At 44.4% G+C, this 22,760-nt stretch overlaps 1 protein-coding gene across 1 annotated transcript in view; it reads left to right on the plus strand.

Annotated features, from left to right (window-relative positions):
* Positions 1–22,760, plus strand: part of LOC119408633 (protocadherin Fat 4) — a 53,422-nt gene that overhangs the window by 12,891 nt on the left and 17,771 nt on the right. The window contains exons 6-8 of the mRNA XM_037675477.1: positions 15,880–16,060; positions 17,219–17,469; positions 17,557–21,906. Coding sequence (XP_037531405.1) covers positions 15,880–16,060; positions 17,219–17,469; positions 17,557–21,906 — 4,782 coding nt within the window. The remainder of the gene's footprint in view (positions 1–15,879; positions 16,061–17,218; positions 17,470–17,556; positions 21,907–22,760) is intronic.

Genomic DNA, 22,760 nt, shown 5'->3' on the forward strand with positions numbered 1-22,760 from the left:
AGAGGGAGGAGGTGGAACAGTGAGGCTACAAGGAGCAGAGGTCACAAAGGTGCAGGACTTCAAGGACTTGGGGTCCACTGTCCAGGAACATGGGGAGTGTGGTGAAGAAGAGAGTCCAGGTAGGATGGAGTGGATGGAGAAAAGTTTCAGGAGTGATTGGTGACAAAAGGGTGTCAGCAAAGGTCAGAGGAAAGTTCACAAGACAGTGGTAAAACCAGCTATGTTGTATGGTCTGGAGACAGAGACATGGACAAAAAGACAGGAGACAGAACTGGAAGTATCAGAAATGAGAGGTCTCTTTAGAAGAGACTAGGATGGAGAAGATTAGGAACAAGACCAACAGAGGTACAGCACAGGTTGAAGGACTGACAAAGTTAGAGAGGCCAGACTGAGATGGTTTGGACATGTCCAGAGGAGGGACAGTGGTTTGGACATGTCCAGAGGAGGGACAGTGGGTACATTGGTAGAAGGATGTTATAAATGCAGCTGCCAGGAAAAAGACAGAGGACACATATGGATGCAGTTAGAGGACATGGAGGTAGTTGGAGTGAGGACAGAGTGAGATGGAGGAGGAAGATTCGCAGTGAAGACTCCTAAAGACGGAACAGCCGAATGGAAAAGTGCGTTTTGCCAAAGCTGAGATAAAACAATTGTCACAATTAAAAAGATGAAAATTGTATAAATCAGCCATTATTCCATCATCGGAAGAAAGACCCCTACTTGGTGTTGGGTGACCCACATTAGGGCCCCTAATCCAACTTTGGGCACCATTGAACCTATTGTACCTGTTGAGGTCTGAGTTTGGTGTAAAAATCCTCGTCAGTGCATTGATATGTTGAGTTTGACTCTAAAGAGAGTATTTAGAAATGTCAACAAACCTTTTTGTTTCTGTGTTTTTCTATGTGGTGTGTTAACCTATACAATCTGGAGTTTTTAGCCTGTACAATAATGGGTGTTGTTTAAATTTTCCTTGAGTTTTTTTATTCCACAAAAGTCTTTTGAGCGGTTTGTATTGAATAGCATCCTGTGTTTATTTGAACATGGCGGTGGAGCTTGTTGTATCCAGATAAAAGGTTAACTTGTTATTCCACAGAGGCCAGTTAATGTGCAGTTGAAAAAGGACGTGTAGCCAAATCACATGGTTTCCCACTTAAATATATGTTTCCTCGAGTAGCTCTGGCCGAGCTGTCCTGGTCTGAGGGTGGTTCGGCTTCATTCTTGGACTCACCATGTGACGATGGGTATTTTTGACCGAGCTCAGACTTCGGTGGGATTTGTGTTGAACACGGAGACACTTCACTTTGGGAAAAAAAACAATTTGTTAGTGCATTTATTTTCAGGATTTTTACTAATTTGGAGATGTTATATTTATATATTTTTTTTTACTTCTAATCTAAGACATTATAAATGCATTCATTGAAGGAATGCACATCACCTACTGGCTTTCATGCCAGAGATTTAGACTTGAAACCTTGAAAGTCATACACAGAGTATTCAGTTTAATTCGGTTTATTTATATACAGTAGTGCCAAATTACCACAGTAGTTGTTTCAGGGTGCTGTACAAAAACATTCACGTACATACAAAATCCAATTAGTAAAAGTTCTCTATCTAAGTAAGGAAGCCAGCAGACTCGTTGAATCTTCATTTTGTTGCAGACTCCTGTCCTGATAAAGCACAAAGGAGACAGTGGAAAGGAAAAACTCCCTTTTAACAGGATTAAGGGTTATCCAAGTTTTATGTCTTTAAGACATGCTTAAGTAACTGATTGGATTCTTTGGGTTTCATGAGTATCATCATCATAACAAGGAAAATTTATCCCATGCTGTTTAATAGCTTTACCTAATGAAAGCATATATAAAGTAAAGAGTATTGTCCAAGCACTGAACCCTGGGGAACTCCATGACTAACTTTGGTGTGTGAAACCTTGAAAGTCACACCGGAGTACGTGTTGTGGATGACTCATGTACTACCACACACTCAAATCTTACACGATATACGAGAGCTCAGAAGTTGGTTTTGGGATGAGTCTAAGGTACTACCACACCAACTTTTACCCAAATATTTATAAAATTGGCTGAGTTGTAGACGTTTTTGCGTTTTTAAGGTCAATTGGCTGAGACGGACATCTTGAATCAGGTTGACTCCTAAAGTTGTAGACGTACATAAAGCGGTTACTCTGACACTTTAAATTCATAAAGTGGCTCATGAGATCTTTTCTTAACAGACACTACTTCCATCTTTTGGTGGCAGGTGATCATTTTTACTTTGGTTTGTGGAAAATTTTGGCCCAACAAGTGAAACTACTAATTAGGATCCCATTTTTGTTTTTATATGCTTGTCAAAAGACGGACATATTATAGTATAGTGAATGGTATTATAAACTTTCTCTTGTCCTGGGCCATAACTTCTGATACACTCAAGATTTAACAAAACGTGATGCACATTTGTAGGACCACTAGACGCCATGTCTTGTAATATTTTAATCACCCGAGCTCTAAGGTCAAGGTCACAAATCAAGGTCAAAGATTATACAAGGTCCTGTCTGGGCCGTTCCTATAGATGGCTGCAGTTTGTTGATGGGCACTGAATGTGCTTTACATACTCTTGTTGTTCTTTTCACAAGGAGTCCACATTTAGAGGCTTGACGACAATTTAAAATACTTTGACCGAGAGTTTCAGTTCAGTTTTCAGGAAGAAAGAAGGATTTAGGTAGGATGTGAGAATATCAAAAAGCCCATAATCATAGAACGGGACAAACTACCCAGCAGCATTTTGTCACATTTTTGAGGCCTGGGCTGAGACGGTGGGGGAAAGGGTTCTCACAGGCGATATTTGGCAGGAAGTGTTGAAGGTGGACACAGCAGACACGTCTCCAAGTCTGCTGTCTAACAGTGACCCGTTCTGAACCGCAGACGTTCGTGTTAAGGTCCGACGTTGTCCGAGCTCGACTCCAAAACACCACGAAAGAGACGGAGAGAGCCATTTGTCAGGGAGAGGCCCGAGTTTCAAAAAGCCGCCTTCTATCGGACAAAAGACCCGAGCTGTCTGTCAAAAATATATACTGCTGTCATGTTTGGTGTTGTGAGAAGGTCCTGCTGCGACCGCTGCACCACTTCATGACAAGAAGAGATAAATGACTGCTCCTCAGACAGAAGAGCTGTAATTTACATTCTCTTTTTGTGGGCAGAGTTTTGACCCTCTGCATTGTGTTCCCATGAGACATTTTCTAAGAAGGTAAACTTTTTAACGTGGCCAAAACAGAACTTCTGCATCATTTCTGGAACATTTCTGATGACATTTTGAGCAATGCCTAAAAGTCTGACATCCATCAGTTCTCTTCTCTAAAGTTCAACAGAACTCTGGAAATAATTTTTACAATAATCTGACAGATTGTTTATGTTTTGATGTTTAAACAAGAATCTAAAAAGCTGCCGCCAGTGGCCATTAGGGTCACCATGGTAACCACACACCAGTGTCTCTCACTTCCTGACAAGACGTCACTCTGCAAAAAGTTGTAATAAAAAAAACTTCTTGAACTCAGCTGGTCATCAAACATACATTTATTTTTATTAGTGATGCCCCAGTATCTCATTTTTTCAAATAGAGTACAAGTACTGTTTACCAATGCAATTACCAACAAATACCCAGTGTTTCCCCTACCATTATACAAGGAGGACGCCCCGCCTTGTCAACAGAACCTTGCGCCCTGCTTATCGTACTGTCTTTGCTGGCTGGCACTGATGTAGCGCCAAGCTAGCGGCGCACAATACAGACGCACTAGCTAAAAAGCTACAGAGGTAGCGCTCTGTCTCCCTCGTGCTGAGCCATTTCCTTCACCCCACCCCCACCCCCCCGACAACAAAAATCACAGAAGAGACGAGCGCCCTGCCAAGGCAAGTAACCTAGGAGAAACACTGAATACCATTACACTTCTTACAATTACTTTGAAAATGAGGTTAACGTTTGGTGTTAACTCTTCGGACACAGACCCAATGGTGAGTTATGCCCCAGACAGCAAATGGCCCCTGGATTAGTGGGGTACTCAAACCCCTCCATCACGTTAAAGTGGCAATTTTGTGGAGGAAAAATGGAAACAAGTGGAATGTCCATCCATGTCTGGGGAGTCTGTCACAGGTGGAGAAGTTCAGGGACCTTGGTGTCTTGTTCCCGAGTGATGGTAGGATGGAGCAGGAGATGGATTAACGGATTGAGGCCTCGTCCTCACTAAAGAGGGCATTGCTTCAGTCAGTCATCGGTTGGAGGACTTAGGTATGTCCTACTAGGACGAGACCCCGGGGCAGACCCAGAACTCTCTGGGGGGATTATATATTCTCTCTGGTCTGGGACCACCTTGGGGTCAGGAGGAGCTGGAGAGAGGGAGGTCTGGATTTCTCTACTAGATCCATTGTCTTTGTGACTTGACTATGGGTAAGCAGTAGAAGATGGAGACGTCTTGAGAAAAATCTTTTCTCCTGTTAACTCCACCTTCCTCGTTAAAGGGAATCTGTTCTGCTGCATCTGTGAGTTAACAAGTGTTGCAGATGAGCAGAGATACTTGGGAGGTAGTAGCATTGTCCCCGGCTGCCCCACCAACATCTGGGATCAGCTGCAGGCAAATCAGATTTTTAAGCCCTCTGCTGAGTAATGTACAAGTTTGGAAGAATGTAAAACAATGAGCTCTCCAACAGAGTCAGATTCTGCTGTAATGGCTTCAATCGAGCATTTGCCGTGATGGAAAACATATTTGTGAGCACATAGAAGCTGCTCATGTTACTGTTATTCTACCAGTGTTTACATTTTTATAACTTTGCCTCAGAATGATCTAGGTTTTATGTTTACAGTTTATTCTAATAGAGTAAGCAGTATAGCCTGACTTGTCCTTTTTAGATTCTGGTGGCTGTTTGTGGAAAAAAAAAAAGTTCTCCAGAAAATATCAAGTTGGCGATGAAAGCATGGCTGCCGGGGTCACGTGGATCCAGTTCACATGTGAATAATTAAAAAGTTCTTGAATCCACACCAACATCAGCAGGGCCTAAATGATGTTTGTTACTATTCAGGCATTCTTTGTGCACATATTTATCTGTTCTGTGTGGAGGTTTGGGAAGTATTTTGATCCGATGGAGCTTGTGACAACGCAGATAATTTTTTAAAGTGTGTTCTTGTTCGTCTTTTGCACAACTTTCAACGTGTTTTGTAAATTTATGACGACTAAACAGATTTAAGTTTAACACTTTTGTTTGAAATGCATGGATGGACGGATAGATGGATGAATGGATGGATGGAGGGATAGAAGGATGAATGGATGGAATGATAGATGGATGTATTGATTGATGGATGGAGGAATAGAAGGATGGATGAATGGATGGATGGAGGAATAGAAGGATGGATGGATGGATGGATGGATGGAGGGATAGAAGGATGGATGGATGGAATGATAGATGGATGGAGGGATAGAAGGATGGATGGATGGAATGATAGATGGATGGATAGGAGGATAGATGGATGAATGGATGGATGGAGGGATAGAAGGATGAATGGATGGAATGATAGATGGAAGAATAAATGGATGTATGGATTGATGGATGGAGGGATAGAAGGATGGATGGATGGATGGATGGAGGAATAGAAGGATGGATGGATGGATGGAGGAATAGAAGGATGGATGGATGGATGGAATGATAGATGGATGGATTGATGGATGGAGGGATAGAAGGATGGATGGATGGATGGAGAGATAGAAGGATGGATGGATGATAGATGGATGGAGGGATAGAAGGATGGATGGATGGATGGAGAGAGAAGGATGGATGGATGATAGATGGATGGAGGGATAGAATGATAGCTGGATGGATGGAGAGAGAGGAGGATGGATGAACGAGACCTGGTTAGCATTAATGGCTCTGGTCTTTGTCGGGTGTTTGTGTGTTTGTGTACTTTGCATTCAGTTGTGTGTTGTGTGTCTGTGGTGGGAGCGTCCTCGGGGCACATTGACATGCACGACATTTGACTACATTTATTAAAGAGGCGGCGCAGTAAATCCCTCGGCCCCTGCCTTTTATGACAGATAGGGTTGTATAGACGTGTCTTTCACGTCCTCCCAGCTCGTCTCCACAGAGCCTCGCTGTTTGTACACGGCCTTTTGGACCACTAAACGACAGCTCAGCAGATAAAGAATTTTAATGACCATCTCCATTTAAACAGGATCTTTTATTCTCCTGACGCGCTCCCATGAGTCTAAAAACATGCAACCTCTTTAATTCCCCCCCAAACAGATTAAATATCTCTCAATGTGTCGATCTCCGGTCCACCGGCAGGTTTAAAAAAAAAAAAAAAAAACTTAATCTGAGCTGTCGATCTCCGTCACACGAGCCAAACAGAAAAAAAGCAAACGGACAAACATCGATAACGTAGCGTTTCAGGACTGGCGTCCAACGCTGACGATAATAAATCCTTAGTGGAGTCCGTTTCTGAACTCGAGAGTCCGCCAAATAAAATATCATGTTCCTCAAATGAACTTTAACAGAGCTCTTAAAACTCGGCAGTAACAATGTGGTCTCGGAGAGATGTTTTTCTTTTCCACTCCCTGAATTTAACAATCTGTGGATCTGAGTGTTTTTGTGAATATGTGTAAGCAGCGGTGGTGTTGAAGAAAGCTGGGTGAGTGCTTCAACCTGTCAGGGTTTGAGCTTTAATGAGGTCTATTCAGTTTCTGTTTGCTCCTTTACTTTTTAACAAAACTCAAATTTCAGTCGTGATCTGGAGATGCAGTTTTTTTTTTTATGGTCCCGTTGTGGAGCAAAGAACGAGGAATTGGAATTACTTTCTGGTTGTCCGTCCGTGTTCTGAACATAAACTGGGAAAAAAAAAAAGAAGTTAGGCACCGACTTCTATTTTGGTGTGTGGCTACATGTACGGGTAAGAAAAGTCACTATCGAAAATTTGGTTGCCATGTCAAAATTCAAGATGGCCGCCATCATAAATATATGTAAACGAACCACCAGTGTCACTTGAGGGAATTAAGTTTTCTAGTTTTTATTTTGCTTAAAAGTTAAGTTTTCTTAAAAGATTGTGTTGGTCGAAGATTAATCTATGGGGGCCATGGCCACCAATGACCCCCCTCCCCCCTGGCTGAGCCACCTCAGCTGAGGTGGATTTAATTGGACCCGAGCAAAAAATAAATAAAAATAAACAAATTCCTACCTCAGTTCCTCTGTTCTTTTCCACAGTGCAACTCAGACTCACTTGAATATCTTGCATCAAAAACATTTAGGTTTACTTTATTCCTGTTCAGGTCCACTTTGGAAAAACACTCGTTTTGAAAACAACACTCACTATTCAATTCCCTCAGCGTCAGGAGACATGGGCGTACCGTCCATCAGTTATTTCTACCCGGTTCTTCCCGTTTGGGTCATGGGGGTCACTCATGCCCATGTCCAGCCATCACTGTGTGAGAGGTGGGGTACACCCTGGACAGGTCTCCAGTCCATCACAGGGACACCTGGACAGGTCTCCAGTCCATCACAGGGACACAGAGACAAAAGAGACAAACAACCATTCACTCTCTCTTTCACTATCAGACTAACATGCATGTTTTTAGTCTGTGGGAGGAAACTGGAGAAAACCCATGCATGCACGGAGAGAACATGCAAACTCCACCCAGAACGGCCCCCCCAGCCACAATTTGAACCGGCAACCTTCTTGCTGAGAGGCAACAGCTCTACCAACTGCGCCACCCATGGGCGTACCACTTGTTCATACTAACTCTCAGCGTGCAGCGTGTCAGAACAAGTATGTTTGATTATTGTTTTTGCTCCTAAGCACTTTTCCCAAGTCTTCTTCCAGCTTTATGTGGTCGACGTATGAACATTATGGAGTTGGCCGCGCTGCCAGTGTTTCCATGTCTCATGCTAGTTATGATCTGCTGGTTCTGGTCCACAGAGTCCGAGCTAAAGAGGTATTTCTCCACAGGACCTAAAACAGGAGGATAAAACAGCACTTTGTTATCCTCAGTCAACAGTCTGGACTGAGTTTGGCTCCATAAATAGCACGTAGCATCGTTTTAACTGATTAGTGCCTCTAAACTTGTCGTTTTAATAAAAATATTCGGCCTCTTTGTGTTGTTGTGGAGCTCGGAGCGCTCTGTTGGGATATCCTGTTCGCCGTGTTGCTTGTTGAGTGTGAGAAAACCTGTGTTTACTCTGTTGTGTTTGGCAAACGGTGCAGCGGGGCGGCTCGCACCGTGCGCTCGGCTCCACGGGGCCTTTTCACCGGAGCCTCCGTGAGGGTCGCATTCAAAGAAGCTTTGTTGCAAAGCAACAGGTTCTCAGACACAGAAAAATGCCAATTTCGCCTCGCTGGCAGCCGATTCTCTTCCCTCCCGAGTAATGATGTGTTTTATTTACGCTGCCCCTACAGAGCACAGTCCAGCCGCAGTCCATAAAGCGTAATTAACTGTTTAGCTTTAAGCTTGGGGCTACACATGGGCCGTCTCATAAATTCACACATTCATCCGTCTCCCCTCGACTCGCCACGTCCCCGACCTCCTGCTTTAATTGCTCCGGTTGCTCGGACATCACAGATCGACGTTTCGTGTGAAGCTTCTGCCTTCGATGAGACGTCAACTGGTCATTTATTAAAAAGGAAGAGATCATCTGTGGTGCCAGCGCAGACACAAACCTGCTTCTTAGCACAGATTAGAGCGAGCCACTCAAAGCCTTTCCCAGGAGGTGGGAGCTGTGGTCGCTTGCTCCGGTACGACCCCCCCCCCCCCCCCCCCTCCATTTGCAGTCAGAAAACACAAAGCTTTAGTGATTAACACATGTATTTGTACCCCCTCCAGCTCTGACAGCATGGCTACATCACCTCCTTGGAGGTTAATGTGATTTGCTCGGTGGTAATGGACACTGATAAGGTGCTTAGACTCTGACATATGGTCCTTCTGGACTAAGATTTCTGGGTTGAGAGGCTTACCCAGAAAACTGGAGGAACCAGATGGTCACCTGGTCCTTGTTCTAGAGGGGGGAGTGGGGGTCCAAACTTTTTCAAATGCCTCTCAAAAATTGTCAAATTGAAAGAACTTGTGGGCCACAAGGAGACGTATAATTTTATTAATTTAGGTAAAGAAGGAGTTAAAGTTTCATAAACATTATTAAAAATACATTTGACTGTTTCGTAGAAGGATGGATGGATATTCAAGTGTGTAGGAGTTGCTCTTTTCATAAGAAGAGAGAAGTGATGGATCCTGGCGAGTGGAGGGGGCAGTTTTTTTTCCCACCAGATGCAGTGGTGGAGCCAGGGAGTGGCCAATGGTGGCCTTGACCACCAAAGAATAATCTTCGGCCACCCTAATCATTTAAGGAAACTATAGTTTTAGGCAATATAAAAAACTCGAAAATATAGATTCCTCAAATACATAAGTACCAGGTACCATAATTTCCGGACTATAAGCTGCTACTTTTTCCACACGCTTTGAACACAGCAGCTAATTTATGGATTTTCTTTTTGATGGCCTAACGAGCTTCATGCCACCAAAACATTTAGCTTCGTCACACGCAGGCGCTCACATAGCTGCCTCTTTCGGGGTAGGGATCAATTACTTGGTAGACTGGTTTTTTTTTTTCAGTTGTGTTATAGACACTGTTCAGAAAAAAACATTTACTGTATTTGTGTGTTACCGGTACGCATTTAATTGAAATTGAAAAAAAAAAAAATAATAAATCTGTGTAAATATCTCACGTTACGTGAACACCTGTGGCTTATAGACAAGTGTGTCCTATTTATGTAAAATTTTAAATTTAGTGGGCGTGGCTTATAGTGAGGTGCGCTCAATAGTCCAGAAATTACAGTATGTATGTGTGTGTGTGTGTGTATATATATATATATATATATATATATATATATATATATATATATATATATAATGTCAGATTATATCCAAGATTAGCCCCTGAAATAAAATTTCCATTATCTTTACTTCAGAGAGAAAAAGGTTCAATTCCTTCATCTGAGCTGGCGAATTAAAGACTTTTTTTTTTTAAGACAGCTCTTCAGACATTTTGGTCATGAATAAATATAAAAACATTTCAACAGTGTCTCTGTCTGTATTACTTGGATTTTTTATGTTTTTAACTTTTAATGTCTTCCGGTTGAGCAAGTAAAACCAACAAGTTGCTTTAAAAGAGGGTAAAATTAAATTTACCACAAAAAAGGGAGAGAATAAAGGGTCTGGATTTGTCGGTGGAAAAATGTTTGTCTAACCACAGAGCGGCAGCTGACTGCCCTCTGCAGTTTTCCACCGGCTCATTTTTCGTGGTGAAATGTCGTCATTCGTCTCGTGCACGTCCAGATTTAGGCCGTTTTCTCTGTGGAGGTGTGACGCTCGCCTCGGCTGCAGTCATCTCTCCTTCACCCCGACGGTCTCGACTCGTCCAGGTCTCAGCAAAGATGGAGGAGAGGCTGGACTCTTGGAGAGCATTCCTCCTCCGTTGAGTCACTCCCTTCGTAAAAGTAATAAAAAGGGGATGGGGTTATTTCTGAACTTAAAAAATGCCCATTTACTGAGCAGAAAGCTCAAGAATGGAAAACAGACGACAGCTGGGATTGTTGTCTCCATCGTATAAACGTGAAGAATGTCTCAGCTGAACTATAACGACTTGAAACAACTGACGCGTACAAACGTTTGCGTACCTGCTAAGATATAGAGTTCCTCGACTAAATCTGTCGTCCCACGCAGCGTAACCAGATATATCTGAACTATTTACACTTGGAGAGGGAGCAGCTGCCAGGGGGTCATGTGATATCTGCAGGAGGCGAAGACAGGGACGTCCTGACGCTGCGTGGACACGGACGACGCTGGGACAGTCGATACGCCGAGAACGATGCGGGGAACGCTCGGATGTCCGGCCGCACGGCGGGGGTCAGGATAGGTTCAAGTCTGACTGAAAGAGCCAAAAAACTTAGACAAAAATAAATAAACATCTGCACGATGATTTTCTCTTATTGATGGTTAATTTGCGAGCTAAATTTGTGACCATATTTCAACAAGGTTAGCGTTTGTTTACCGACAAATCAGGAGAAAGTCGAGTGACTCGAGCGTCGACGTGGATTTCAGCAGATTCGTCCGAGTGCCGTTTGTGTTGTGTGGGCCCAAAGTTTATATCAGTATATTTAGACGACTCCTGGAGTAAACCTGTTCAAACTACACCATTTGATCAGGGGCACCGCTGAGGGGGAGCCAGGGGGGTGACGGCCACCACTAAAAAACTGGTGCCCCTCTCACTGGCCCCCCTTGGCCAAACAGGTTTATCGTCTGGAGTCCCAAGATTTTGCTTGGCGTGCGTTTTTAATTTTACCCCAACTGTTTAGGATTAATAGAACCTCATAAATGTAAAAACAAACATTTTTGAGCAAGAATGAAAATTACAAATATTTATTTTATTTAATGTTAAAAATAAAACTTGAAACATAGATCCCCCCACCCCCACCCCAAATGGGACAACAGGTTGAAAACCATGTCAACATCAGAATGCAGGTCTCAGGAGGGTACATCCATCCATCCATCCATCCATGCATTCATCCTTTCATCCATCCTTCCATCATCTTTACCAGTTTTCTTTTTCTGGGTCAAGACGGCCCCTGGTGTCTCATGTCCAGCAGTCTCTGTGCGAGAGGCAGGGGACACCCTGGACAGGTCTGTCCATCACAGGGACACAGAGACAAACAAGACAACCATTCACTCCATCTCTCACTTAGAGACAGTTCAGAGTTACCAATTAGTCCAACGCATGTTTTTGGTCTGTGGGAGGAAACCTGAGTGCTTGGCACACCAAGATTTTCAGTGGCCCCCTGTTAACATCTGGAGACGCCCCTGGTTCTTGTTCATCAACTTCATACTTTGCAATAAGAATCGTTCAGCTCCTTACAAAGGTAGTGGGGGTGTCTTCTGTTTTTACTCAGACTTAACCGGCGTCACGGTGTCCTGAGCCTCAGAGTCCCTGATGTGTTGGACGCCAGAAGTGAAGGAGGCTGTCGAGTCACCCTAGACTGTAAACAGGTTGTGACATCACATCCTGCCCAGAAGTAAAATGCGTTGAAGGAAGTCCTTGTGTTCAGCAGCTCTGAAACAACCAGAGGCTCGTAGCCGGAGCTGCTGCTTCTCGTGTGAGGAAACGATCCGAGTGAAACGCAACCACAGCGCTCTCTGTGTGGCAGAACGCTGCTATACATCAGCCGGTTTCATCATTTCTCTCCATGTGCTCAGCCAATTGATAGGAGCTAATGGCTTTTGTTGACAAAGCCACTTAAAGCCCCAGAGCCACTTACAGTACCAGCTGATCGAGTCTGGTCTGCACACAGCGTCTTTGATCAACGACAAACAACGGTATTAGCCAGCCGTCGACTGTCAAACACGCTTTGTCCCGGTTAATTTAATTTAAAACGATGCAGACACCTCAGATTGTTCCTCAAAATAAGAGGATCAGCGTTAATCTGTTACCATGGCAACCCAGGGAAACAATGACCCATCTGAACGTAGCTGGATCAGAACGCAGCAGGAAGGCTCGATGACGGCCCGTTTGTCCGCAGACCACATTTGTTTGGATACATGTGTATCAGTTGGTGTTTGTTATGTTTGTGCTCACATTTAACCTTTGGACTGCGTTACAGGTAATTATGAACGCTTAACGCCAAACGTGCGGTCAGATGTCCCCGTGTAAATCGCCAACGATTGCAGAATTGTTCGAAAAACGAAAATACATAATCACCTTGATTTCAACATCTTTTGCTCGTGGTTATAAACACGAGGATTTTCAAAAGTCACCAACGTTTAGATGTTTGAGTCACTGCGGCGACGAGTCACTGGAGATTAGTGTTGTATGATTTCTGGTTCTCCTTTGGGATCAAATAAAAATGTTTACCGATGTTTACCGTTTGTTTTGCTTCTGGAGTTCAGCTGTGTTTATTCTGAACGTGCATGTTATCCACTTCTGTTCTGACCAGAAAAACTGGAGACGTTTCAAGCTTCGGGTCAAATGTCTGTTTATTATCATAAAGCCAGGCTGTGATGTTAGGTTCCAGTAAACCAACTCGAGTCTCATTTTGGGAGGAATCCCCTTCCCAAACCCCAACAATAATGTTGAGATTTGTTTGTTGGGAAATTCTGTTTCTCTCTTTCTGCCCACAGAGAAATCAGAGGTTATTTCAGCAACTTAACAGCAGCTTGTAGATCATTTTAGTTCAAGCTCTTACAGCGTTTCGTGTCTTGGTTCTGTACATCAAGCGTCAACTTCTATGCGCGTTTACTTTAAAGTAATGAAACGTAAAGTCGGTCCAAGAACAAAAGCTCATGGTTTATATGTGTATTCTACAGAGTCTGTATGGGTTATGACAGAAAAAAATCAGTTTTTGCATGGCCTCGCCAAAGTTTTGCGTTCCCTTGTGACGTCTTTGCTTGTAGAACAATATAGACAAATAACAGTATAGAACACTCCAGCTCACCTTTTTTTTTTCCACTTGGGCAGTTCAAAGGACTGTGCTCTTCTGGACAGAGATCTCTGAGGTGGTTCCCTGTTGGAGCCACTCTTCCAGTTTGGGGGTCACAGCACAGAGTGCTCCAATAACCACTGGAACTACTGATGCTTCGACGCTTTGCTCCTTCTTCCTGATGTTACAGTCTCTTGGGATTGCTACTTCTAGCACCACTGCCGCCTTCTCTTGCTTGTCGACCAGCACCATGTCCGGTTGGTTAGCCGTCACCTATTTGTCGGTCTGGATCCGGAAGTCCCACAGCATCTGAATTTGAGTTTAATTGGCAATTTGTGCAGACAATCAAAGAATCTGTGCAAATGCTCCTTAATCCAGATTTTAAATTACATCAAATAAAGCTTCATAACGGTGGGGTACTTGCTGCCCTACTTCAGAGCTCAAAACATATTGAGGGTACGCAACAATATTTTTTTTCCTGACATATCATTTATGGGACAACAGTGTTCCTATCTTATATTTTATTTAAATAAATCTAGACTGAACTAGTAACTACTTCTTTAAACAACTGTCAAACGGTATTTGATTTTCTAGCTTTTCTCTCCCAGACTTGGTCAACGGTACCAATCACTGGGCTGTTAGAAGAGTGTGCTATGCTAACAGTTATTTCCTGTGGGCCCTTACGTATCTTGACAATACGTTTTGCCTGTAAAACTGATAATCTAGATCATCTTTGCTGTATCTACTTGCTCATGTAAAAATGTTCTGCCAAACAAACAGAAAAACTGAAAGACACTTTTAAAGCTTTATTTTCAAAGGACAAGCGAACTAGCTAGCTATCATGTAGCACAATTAGCATCCAAGCTAGGTAGGTATTTTTCCCCACAATATTTAGTTTTTTACTCTTGTGAGTCATTCAGTGTTATTACAATTCTTCAACATTTTTTAGTTTTTTAGCTGTAGTTATTTAATAAACACTGGAGAATTAGCTGCAGAGCCATTTAGCCTTGAGTCTTGTGCCTCCACGTGCATTTAACATTGTTTTGGACTAATACAAAGAAGCAGAGGACTTCATTTGGCAGTTCTGGTCCCTCTATACTTCTGTGATTTTTCCCACATCCTTCAAAAGTGGAGCCAAGACACAAAAAGCTGATATGAAGAGGAAACAGCCTGTTAAAAATCAGCCTTTATTTATGAACAGTCAAACTAAAAGTTAAGATTTCCTGTTTAAAAAAAGCCATGGACTGAACAACATGGAGACGGTTTATTAAAAAGCATTTAGACAATAAGACTCTGGCTGGTACTTTATTATTTCTTAACTATTTTTAGTAGAAAAAGTGTTGTTTTCTCACCATGTATCATCTCGTGAGGCGTTTGAGGCAAAGATAATCGGGAAGTAGTGCAACGTTTAAGAAGAAAATCGCCCTGATTTTCTTATATTTATAAAATAAAATAATCAATGTTGGCTGAGTAATAAAGCCAGAGTCCCTTCAGCTTTCACGCTGACCCCCACCGCTCTGCAACCTTGTTTTCTCAGATTCTGTATGTTTTGATTTTTCACAGAGCAGCATTGAGAGGACACCATCCAAGTCTTTTTTTGATCTCTTCATTAATCCAGGCTCCCACGGTACACATTTTCAAGCATCTGATGTTTTCAGCAGCTGTGCACACAGACTGGTTTTATCTTGGAGCATTTGGATATATTCACGCAGATTCCTGCAGAAAGGAGCAGCTTCATGATGGAGAAGGTGGAAAAGCCTCTCAAAGCTTTCACATCTCAGTTTGCTCTTTTCTGCTCAGGTGCCCTCGGTGCTTATAGTATTTACTCTGTAAGGCATATGCACATCATTAAGGAGTGAAAACATCTCCAGGCTTTTAGAGATGTCCCCAAACCCCACAGTGTGGCTCTCAGTAATGAGGCTGAACGTGTGTTTATGTTCTGAATGTAGATTAGGCCGTTTAAACGCCGTTAAAATATTAAGAAGAGCATCTAAAATAAGACAGATTTTAATATTTTTTTTCCTCTATGTTGGGTTTCATTTTTATCTGCTATTGATTAAAATCTAACCCCACTGGGCCCCGTCAGGCCTGTTCTGGCTAGAATTTTGCTGAAAATAGCACTTTGCTCAAATTCCTGTGCACCTTAAAATAGAAACCTCAGTGTGGACATTATCTCCGAGTGTCCAGGACCCCAGGAAGGACGACTAAGAGATTTGGTTTCAGCTCCGTTCGTCTGACTGAGCCAATGGAAATGTAAAGCAGAGCTCGGGAACATTTGTTTTGATTTAAATGCTCTTCTGGTGGAAACCTGCTGATGCAAGCGTACGTTCAACGAGAGTCCTAATGGAACCTATGGGTTTTATTTACCTGTATATTATTTCCTCACTCTGCCTCCAGGTTCCCCATCTCTGAGCGGAACGGGTACAGTCACGGTCCTGGTGGATGACGTTAACGACAACGTACCCGTTTTCACCTCCTCCACCTTCCACACAACCATCGCCGAGGATGTCCCGACAGGAACAGATGTGCTGCTGGTCAATAGCTCGGACGCAGACGTAGGCATCAATGGTGTCATAAGGTATGAAAATTCATCTCATTTACAGTCAGTTAAGCTGATTGTAACTGAGCTTTACAGTCACTACTAATTACAACTACCACTTCCTTTGTCTGACAGGAAGTTGTACCCATAATCATTTATACAGTAGAGCCAGAGGAATAAGGTGGATACCATCCTAGGTTTTTATACCTTTTCCCATCATCATCTCCAGTGAACCCTCAGGCCAGTGCGTCAACACGACTGTGGTTTGGTTTCAGCTCGCGCAGCTTTAGCTAAAAACCAGACGCCTTTGTTTTCAGTTGTGATTTTCAAGCTTGTTAAGCTTTTTCACCTTCACAGGGGAGCTCGTAAGGCCCTCTGGCTCAGCCTCCCTCAAACCGGACGCAGACTCAGGTCCAACCCCGCCTCTTTCCTCAGTAACCCCACTGAGTACACATTGGGGGTACCGCAGTGTGTTCCAGTTTCCCAAAACACAGTAATGAGGATGTTAATTGTCCATGACAGTATGAGATGTGCCCATCAGGGGGTTCCAGGGGGTTCAAGGCCCCTAATAAAGTCCAGAAACAGTTACCTTCAGTAATCCGTTTTAATTCTCACTATTAAACCCCAAATATGGACTTTTTTTCTTCAACAACTTCTGACCACAGGCATCTGTGGTGACGACGTCTAAAAAAGCTTTACATCCACTCATAGTTCACACATTGTTCTGCAATTTGTCTTTCCATCTCGGGGTGGGGGGTGGGGGTATTTTTCCTGCAAGCCTTTTCAAAATAGTCAATGGCGTGTACATGTATGTGTCGGTTTACATTTATGTCTGAGATCCTGCAGATGAGGACTCAGGATGAAACGTGATATTTGAAAGCAAAGAAGCCCCCCCCCCCCCCCCCAAGTCATCAGTCATGACAGCTTGTAACTCGCATGCTGTGATGGATGCCATGTTTTGCTTGTGTTGGATGCAGTATGTAATCATGTAGTAACAATTACTGGGTAGGTTTTGTAACGTTCTTTAGTCGTCTATAGATCAACAGCTAGTTGGAGTATTGCACGTTTGAAAACTAATTGAGGGGTTTAATATTTAACTTTATCTACATCACAAAACAACTGCACTATAGATTACTTCACACTACAGACCTGTTTAATGTCCGTTATAAGTAAACCTGTTCTGTACATTTCCTACAGCTACAGCCTGACTGGTGGACATGGACAGTTCTCCATCAACCCAGCCACAGGACAGATCATCACCAGTTCCCTGCTGGATCGAGAGGACAGGGCCAATTACCAGCTGCTGGTTGTTGCAACAGATGGAGGGCAGCCCGAGGGCTTGTCCAGCTCAGCCACGGTGTCCGTGACAGTGGCCGACATCAATGACAACCCTCCACGCTTCCATCACCACCCGTATGTGACCCACATCCCTGCCTCTACTGCAGCAGGTTGGTATGGAAGCCCTAAAAGGTGTCCAGAATGTCATGGTTTGCAAAAGAGTATAATAAAATAAAATTACTCCTTTATGTTTTCAGGGTCCTTGGTCTTTGCCGTTACCGTCACCGATGAGGACTCTGGTTCAAACGGCCAGCTGCACTACTCCTTGATGGGGCGCAACACTGAGAAGTTCAGGATCGACCCTGTACGAGGTGCCATCATAGCCAACGAGAGGCTGACTGGAAGCTCGGAAGTTACCCTTACAGTTCAAGTGAAAGATGGTGGAGCTAACCCCAAAACGGATATGACCACAGTGACCGTACGGTTTGTTAACGGTGGAAACTTCCCTGTCATCAAGCTGAAGGAGCGAGCGTTCACGTTTCCAGAGAATCAACCCAACAACCACATTGTTACAGTTGTGACGGGGTCTTCAAGGAGAGGTGGACCGTTGTCGTATTACATCGCTAGTGGCAACTTGGATTATGCCTTTCACATAGACCAGCTGTCAGGCGAGTTATCCATCAGACACCCGCTGGATTATGAGCACATTCAGAAGTACGTTCTCTGGGTCGAGGCCAGAGATCAAGGCTTCCCACCTTATTCCTCCTACGAGAAAATAGAAATAACTTTACTGGATGTGAATGATAACCACCCAGTGTTTAATAAGGATCCATTTCATGCTGAAATACTGGAGAACCTTTCACCTCAGCACGTTCTGATGGTCTCTGCTGTTGATCTGGACAGTGGTACCAACGGACACCTGGATTATGCCATAGTTGACGGCAACAGAGAGAACAGTTTCAGCATCAATCGAGCCACAGGTGAAATACGAACCACCAGACCACTGGACCGGGAGAAGGTGGCGCTGTACACCTTGAAAGTGAAAGCCACCGACCGAGGTTCGCCTCCAAAAAACACAGCAGTCAAAGTGCTCATCAACGTTTTAGATCTCAACGACAATGCTCCCAGGTTTTCTAAGATATTTAGCGCTACAGTGGCTGAAAACGCTCCTGTTGGTTACACCGTCACCAGAGTCACCACCACCGATGAGGATGCTGGTTCAAACTCCATTAGTCGGTATTCGATTACAGATACAAGCCTTCCATTCAGTATTAATGCAAACACAGGAGATATTACAATTAGCAGGCCGCTCAATAGAGAAGACACTGATCATTACATTGTGAAGGTGACCGCCCACGACTCTGGCTGGACTGTGAGCACAGACGTCACCATATTTGTAACGGATATTAATGACAACGCTCCCAGATTTAGTCGCCCATCTTACTATTTGGACTACCCGGAGCTCACAGAAGTGGGCTCTCTGGTCACACAAGTGTCTGCATTTGATCCTGATGAGGGAGTCAATGGCAAAATTTTTTACTTCGTTCGATCCCAGTCTGAATATTTCAGAATCAACGCCAGCTCAGGAGAGGTGTTTGTGAAGCAGCTGCTGAAATATCAGAACTCCACGGGGGCTGGCAGTTTGAATATAAACCGCCACAGCTTCATCGTCACAGCCTCAGACCGAGCAGTTAAGCCTTTAATGAGTGAGACGACAGTTATTGTAAACATCGTAGACAGCAATGATAATCCTCCTGAGTTTGATTCGTCTAGCTATTTCACTCCAGTCACTAAAAGTGTCAAAGTAGGCACCAGACTGATAAGAGTTGTAGCTCAAGACAAACAAGACTTTGGCCTTAATTCAGAGGTTGAGTACCAAATAACAGGCGGGAACAGTTCTGATAAATTCAAGCTAGACAAAGCAAGTGGATGGATTACCGTTGCCTCTTCCCTCATCCCTGATATAAATAAAATGTTCCTCATTGACATCACTGCGAGCGACAGAGGAAATCCTCCTTTGTCGGCACAAACCACGGTGAAGATTGCCATCACTGAGGAAAACCACCACACACCCGAGTTCTCACAAAGCCAAATCTCAGCTACTGTACCCGAAAGCCTCGCTGTTGGAACGGCAATAAGAACTCTGTCTGCCAGAGACAAAGACAAAGAAATGAATGGCCTTATCACTTACAATATCACTTCAGGCAATGACAAAGGTTTGTTTGCACTGAACAGTAAAACTGGTGTCTTATCCTTAGCACATCTGCTAGACTTTGAAGAGAAGCAACAACATGAGCTTAGGGTTTCTGCCACAGATGGCGGCTGGATTGTAAAAACAAGTTTTGTCTCCGTCACAATACATGTGACTGATGTCAATGATAATTCTCCTGTTTTTGATCCTGAGGAGTACTTCCCCGTTGTGCAGGAGAACGTTCCCAGTGGCACCACCGTGCTCAAAATGAACACCACGGACCGCGATGCAGGAGCAAACGCAGTCATGGCTTATGTTATTCAGTCCTCGGACAGCGACCTTTTTGTTATTGACCCAAACACTGGCATCATCACCACCCAGGGTTTCTTGGATTATGAAGCTAAGCAGGTCTACCATTTAACAGTGAAGGCCTTCAATGTCCCGGACGAAGAGCGTTGCAGCTTCGCCAATGTCAACATTCAGCTGAAGGGAGCCAATGAATACGTACCCCGCTTTGTCTCCAAACAGTACTATTTTGAAATATCTGAAGCCGCTCCAAAAGGCACAGTTATTGGAGAAGTATTTGCCAGCGATCGAGACCAAGGAGAGGATGGAGTGGTTTATTACCTCATTTTTGGAAAGAGCAGAAAGAAAGGCTTTGGCATCAACAAGAAAACCGGTCAGATTTATGTTACAGGTACTCTAGATCGTGAGAAAGAAGAAAAGATTTCTCTGAAAGTTTTGGCCAAGAACGCAGGAAGCATCCGTGGGGCGGATATTGATGAGGTGTTTGTTAATATCACCATTCTTGATGCCAATGATCCACCTGTTTTTACCCGGGACCTGTACGATGTGCAGGTCAGTGAAGGTCTATCACCTGGTGGTCTTGTCACTTTTGTAAGTGCTGAGGACTCAGATTCTGTCCCCAGCTGGAGCAGGTTCTCTTACTCCATTGCTCCTGAATTTGATACAAATGTTTTTACAATAAACGCAAAAACTGGCCAGCTGTCTGTGGCTGCCGAGCTGGACAGAGAAACCACTCCCGTCTACAATCTGACTGTTCTTGCTGTGGACACTGGCACACCTCCTGCCACTGGAAGCACCACTGTCATTGTAAATCTGGAAGATATCAACGATAATGGTCCAACACTGACGACCACCTACGCCGAGATCATGGAGAACCAGAGAGCTGGCTCCGCAGTTTCAACACTGACAGCCTCTGACCCTGATTTACCCCCCAACCAAGGCCCTTTCTTATATAGCCTCCTGAGTTCTGGCTCTGCCAACAGCTACTTCAGCCTCAGTTCAGCTGGGGCGTTAACCACCAGCCGGGAGATAGACAGAGAGCAGATTAGTGATTTCTACCTCTACGTTGTGATTAAGGACTCCGGTGTGCCTCAGATGTCCTCCACAGGAACAGTTCGTGTCAAAGTAAATGATCAAAATGACAACCCTTCAGAGCCACGGTCTTTGGAAGTCTTTGTCCATTACTTTGGAAACACATTTCCTGGAGGTTCTCTGGGAGATGTCAAACCACAAGACCCTGACATTCACGACAGGTTCCACTGCTCCCTGATCCCGCCGTCATCCGGTTTGTTTACTATCCCCGCAGGAACCTGCAACCTCAACTCTAAAGCTCGCTCAACCGATGGAACCTTTGAGCTAACCATACGCAGCAACGACGGCATCCACGCATCAGTCAGTAACACAGCCAGAGTTGTTTTTAATGGCTTCAACAATGCCACTGTGGATAACAGCATTCTCATCCGGCTGCACTCTGAAGGGGTCAAAAGCTTCCTCACCAACCACTACCTCAGCTTCCTACGCATTGCCAACTCTCAGCTAGCAGGACTCGGGACAGGGGTGCTGCTTTATGGAGTGTTTGAGCTCAACAATCAGACTTTCCTGATGGCAGCTGTGAAGCGGGGCCATGGGCAGTACGTGAGCCCCAGCGGCGTGGCCACATTCTTCCAGAGTATCAAAGACATTTTATACAGGCAGAGCGGGGTGCAAATAGACACGGTGGACCATGATCCCTGCATGCGTAACCCATGCCAGAATGGAGGCAGCTGCAAGCGGCGTCTCAGTGTCGGGCCTGACATGAAGACAGTAGAAAGTGTCCCTGTGATCCTCGTTTCCAACCACCCCCTGCAGCCGTACGCCTGCAGCTGCAGACCAGGGTACGCCGGAGCTCTGTGCGAGACAGACATTGACGAGTGCCAGCCGTCGCCTTGCCACAATGGTGGCACCTGCCACAATCTGGTGGGGGGGTTCTCCTGCACCTGTCCCGAGGGTTTCACCGGGATGGCCTGCGAGAGGGATATCAACGAATGCCTTTCCAATCCCTGTAAGAACGGGGCGCTGTGCCAGAACTTCCCCGGGGGCTTCAACTGTCTCTGCACATCAGGATTTACAGGTACTGCACACGCATGAGTCACGTTTTATGTCTGGCCTGGAAAAATGATGTCAGGGTGCTCACACAGATGATAGCGCAGTCACACACAACCGTAGAGCCAATGAAAATATTTCCTCCTGGATATTTCCAGGAGTTGTGATGACCACAGTGTTGGGCCTGGCTGCCAAAAACAGTTTGGACTGCAGGTTACTGGGCGGGGGGTGGTGGTGGGGGGTGTATCAGCCGGGATGCACAGCAACCTTCTGCGTTTGTTTTCATTTTTAAAAAGATGATCAGAAGTTGCTTCTCGCCCTTCGGCCACACACAGGCACGTTTCTGATCCAAGAGAAATTTCTCATTTGGCTCCGTTGCATTTTATTTGACAAATGAGCAGCTTGATAAAAGCTCCAGTCAGGCCGCTTCATTTGGAAATGTTATGAATGCACAACATCATTGGCTCTGATAACAGAGGAGTGGACTTTAAGTGGAAATGCTTAGAACAAACATTTGGACCCTGCGTAACATTCGAGGTCTGGCTTCGGCATCTGAAAGACATTTTGAAAGCATGCTGTAGAGGGCAATTAGCCTAAAGTCGAGTCATTACTGTCCTTTTTTATTACGAGGATAAAAAATGGCCACAAACTAGTTTTTATCAAGATGAATTACTCCCGTGCAGAACTGCACCTTTTGGACTTACAGTAGTTTCCATGAACTCGCCTTGAACTCGCAGCTTCCTGTTTTCCACGGCGGTTCTCTGGCAGCTAAATCCATCTCCATTAAGCAACTTGTCTCAGGATTTGCAGCGTTACGTTGACTTCTGAAGTTCATCGTCGGGTTTGTTTCTGTTCTGCCATCGACCCTTTACGTTTGTCATG

The sequence above is a fragment of the Nematolebias whitei genome, chromosome 4 (assembly GCF_014905685.2).
Source record: "Nematolebias whitei isolate Nwh7 chromosome 4, NemWhi1, whole genome shotgun sequence".
In the NCBI taxonomy this organism is placed as follows: Eukaryota; Metazoa; Chordata; class Actinopteri; order Cyprinodontiformes; family Rivulidae; genus Nematolebias; species Nematolebias whitei.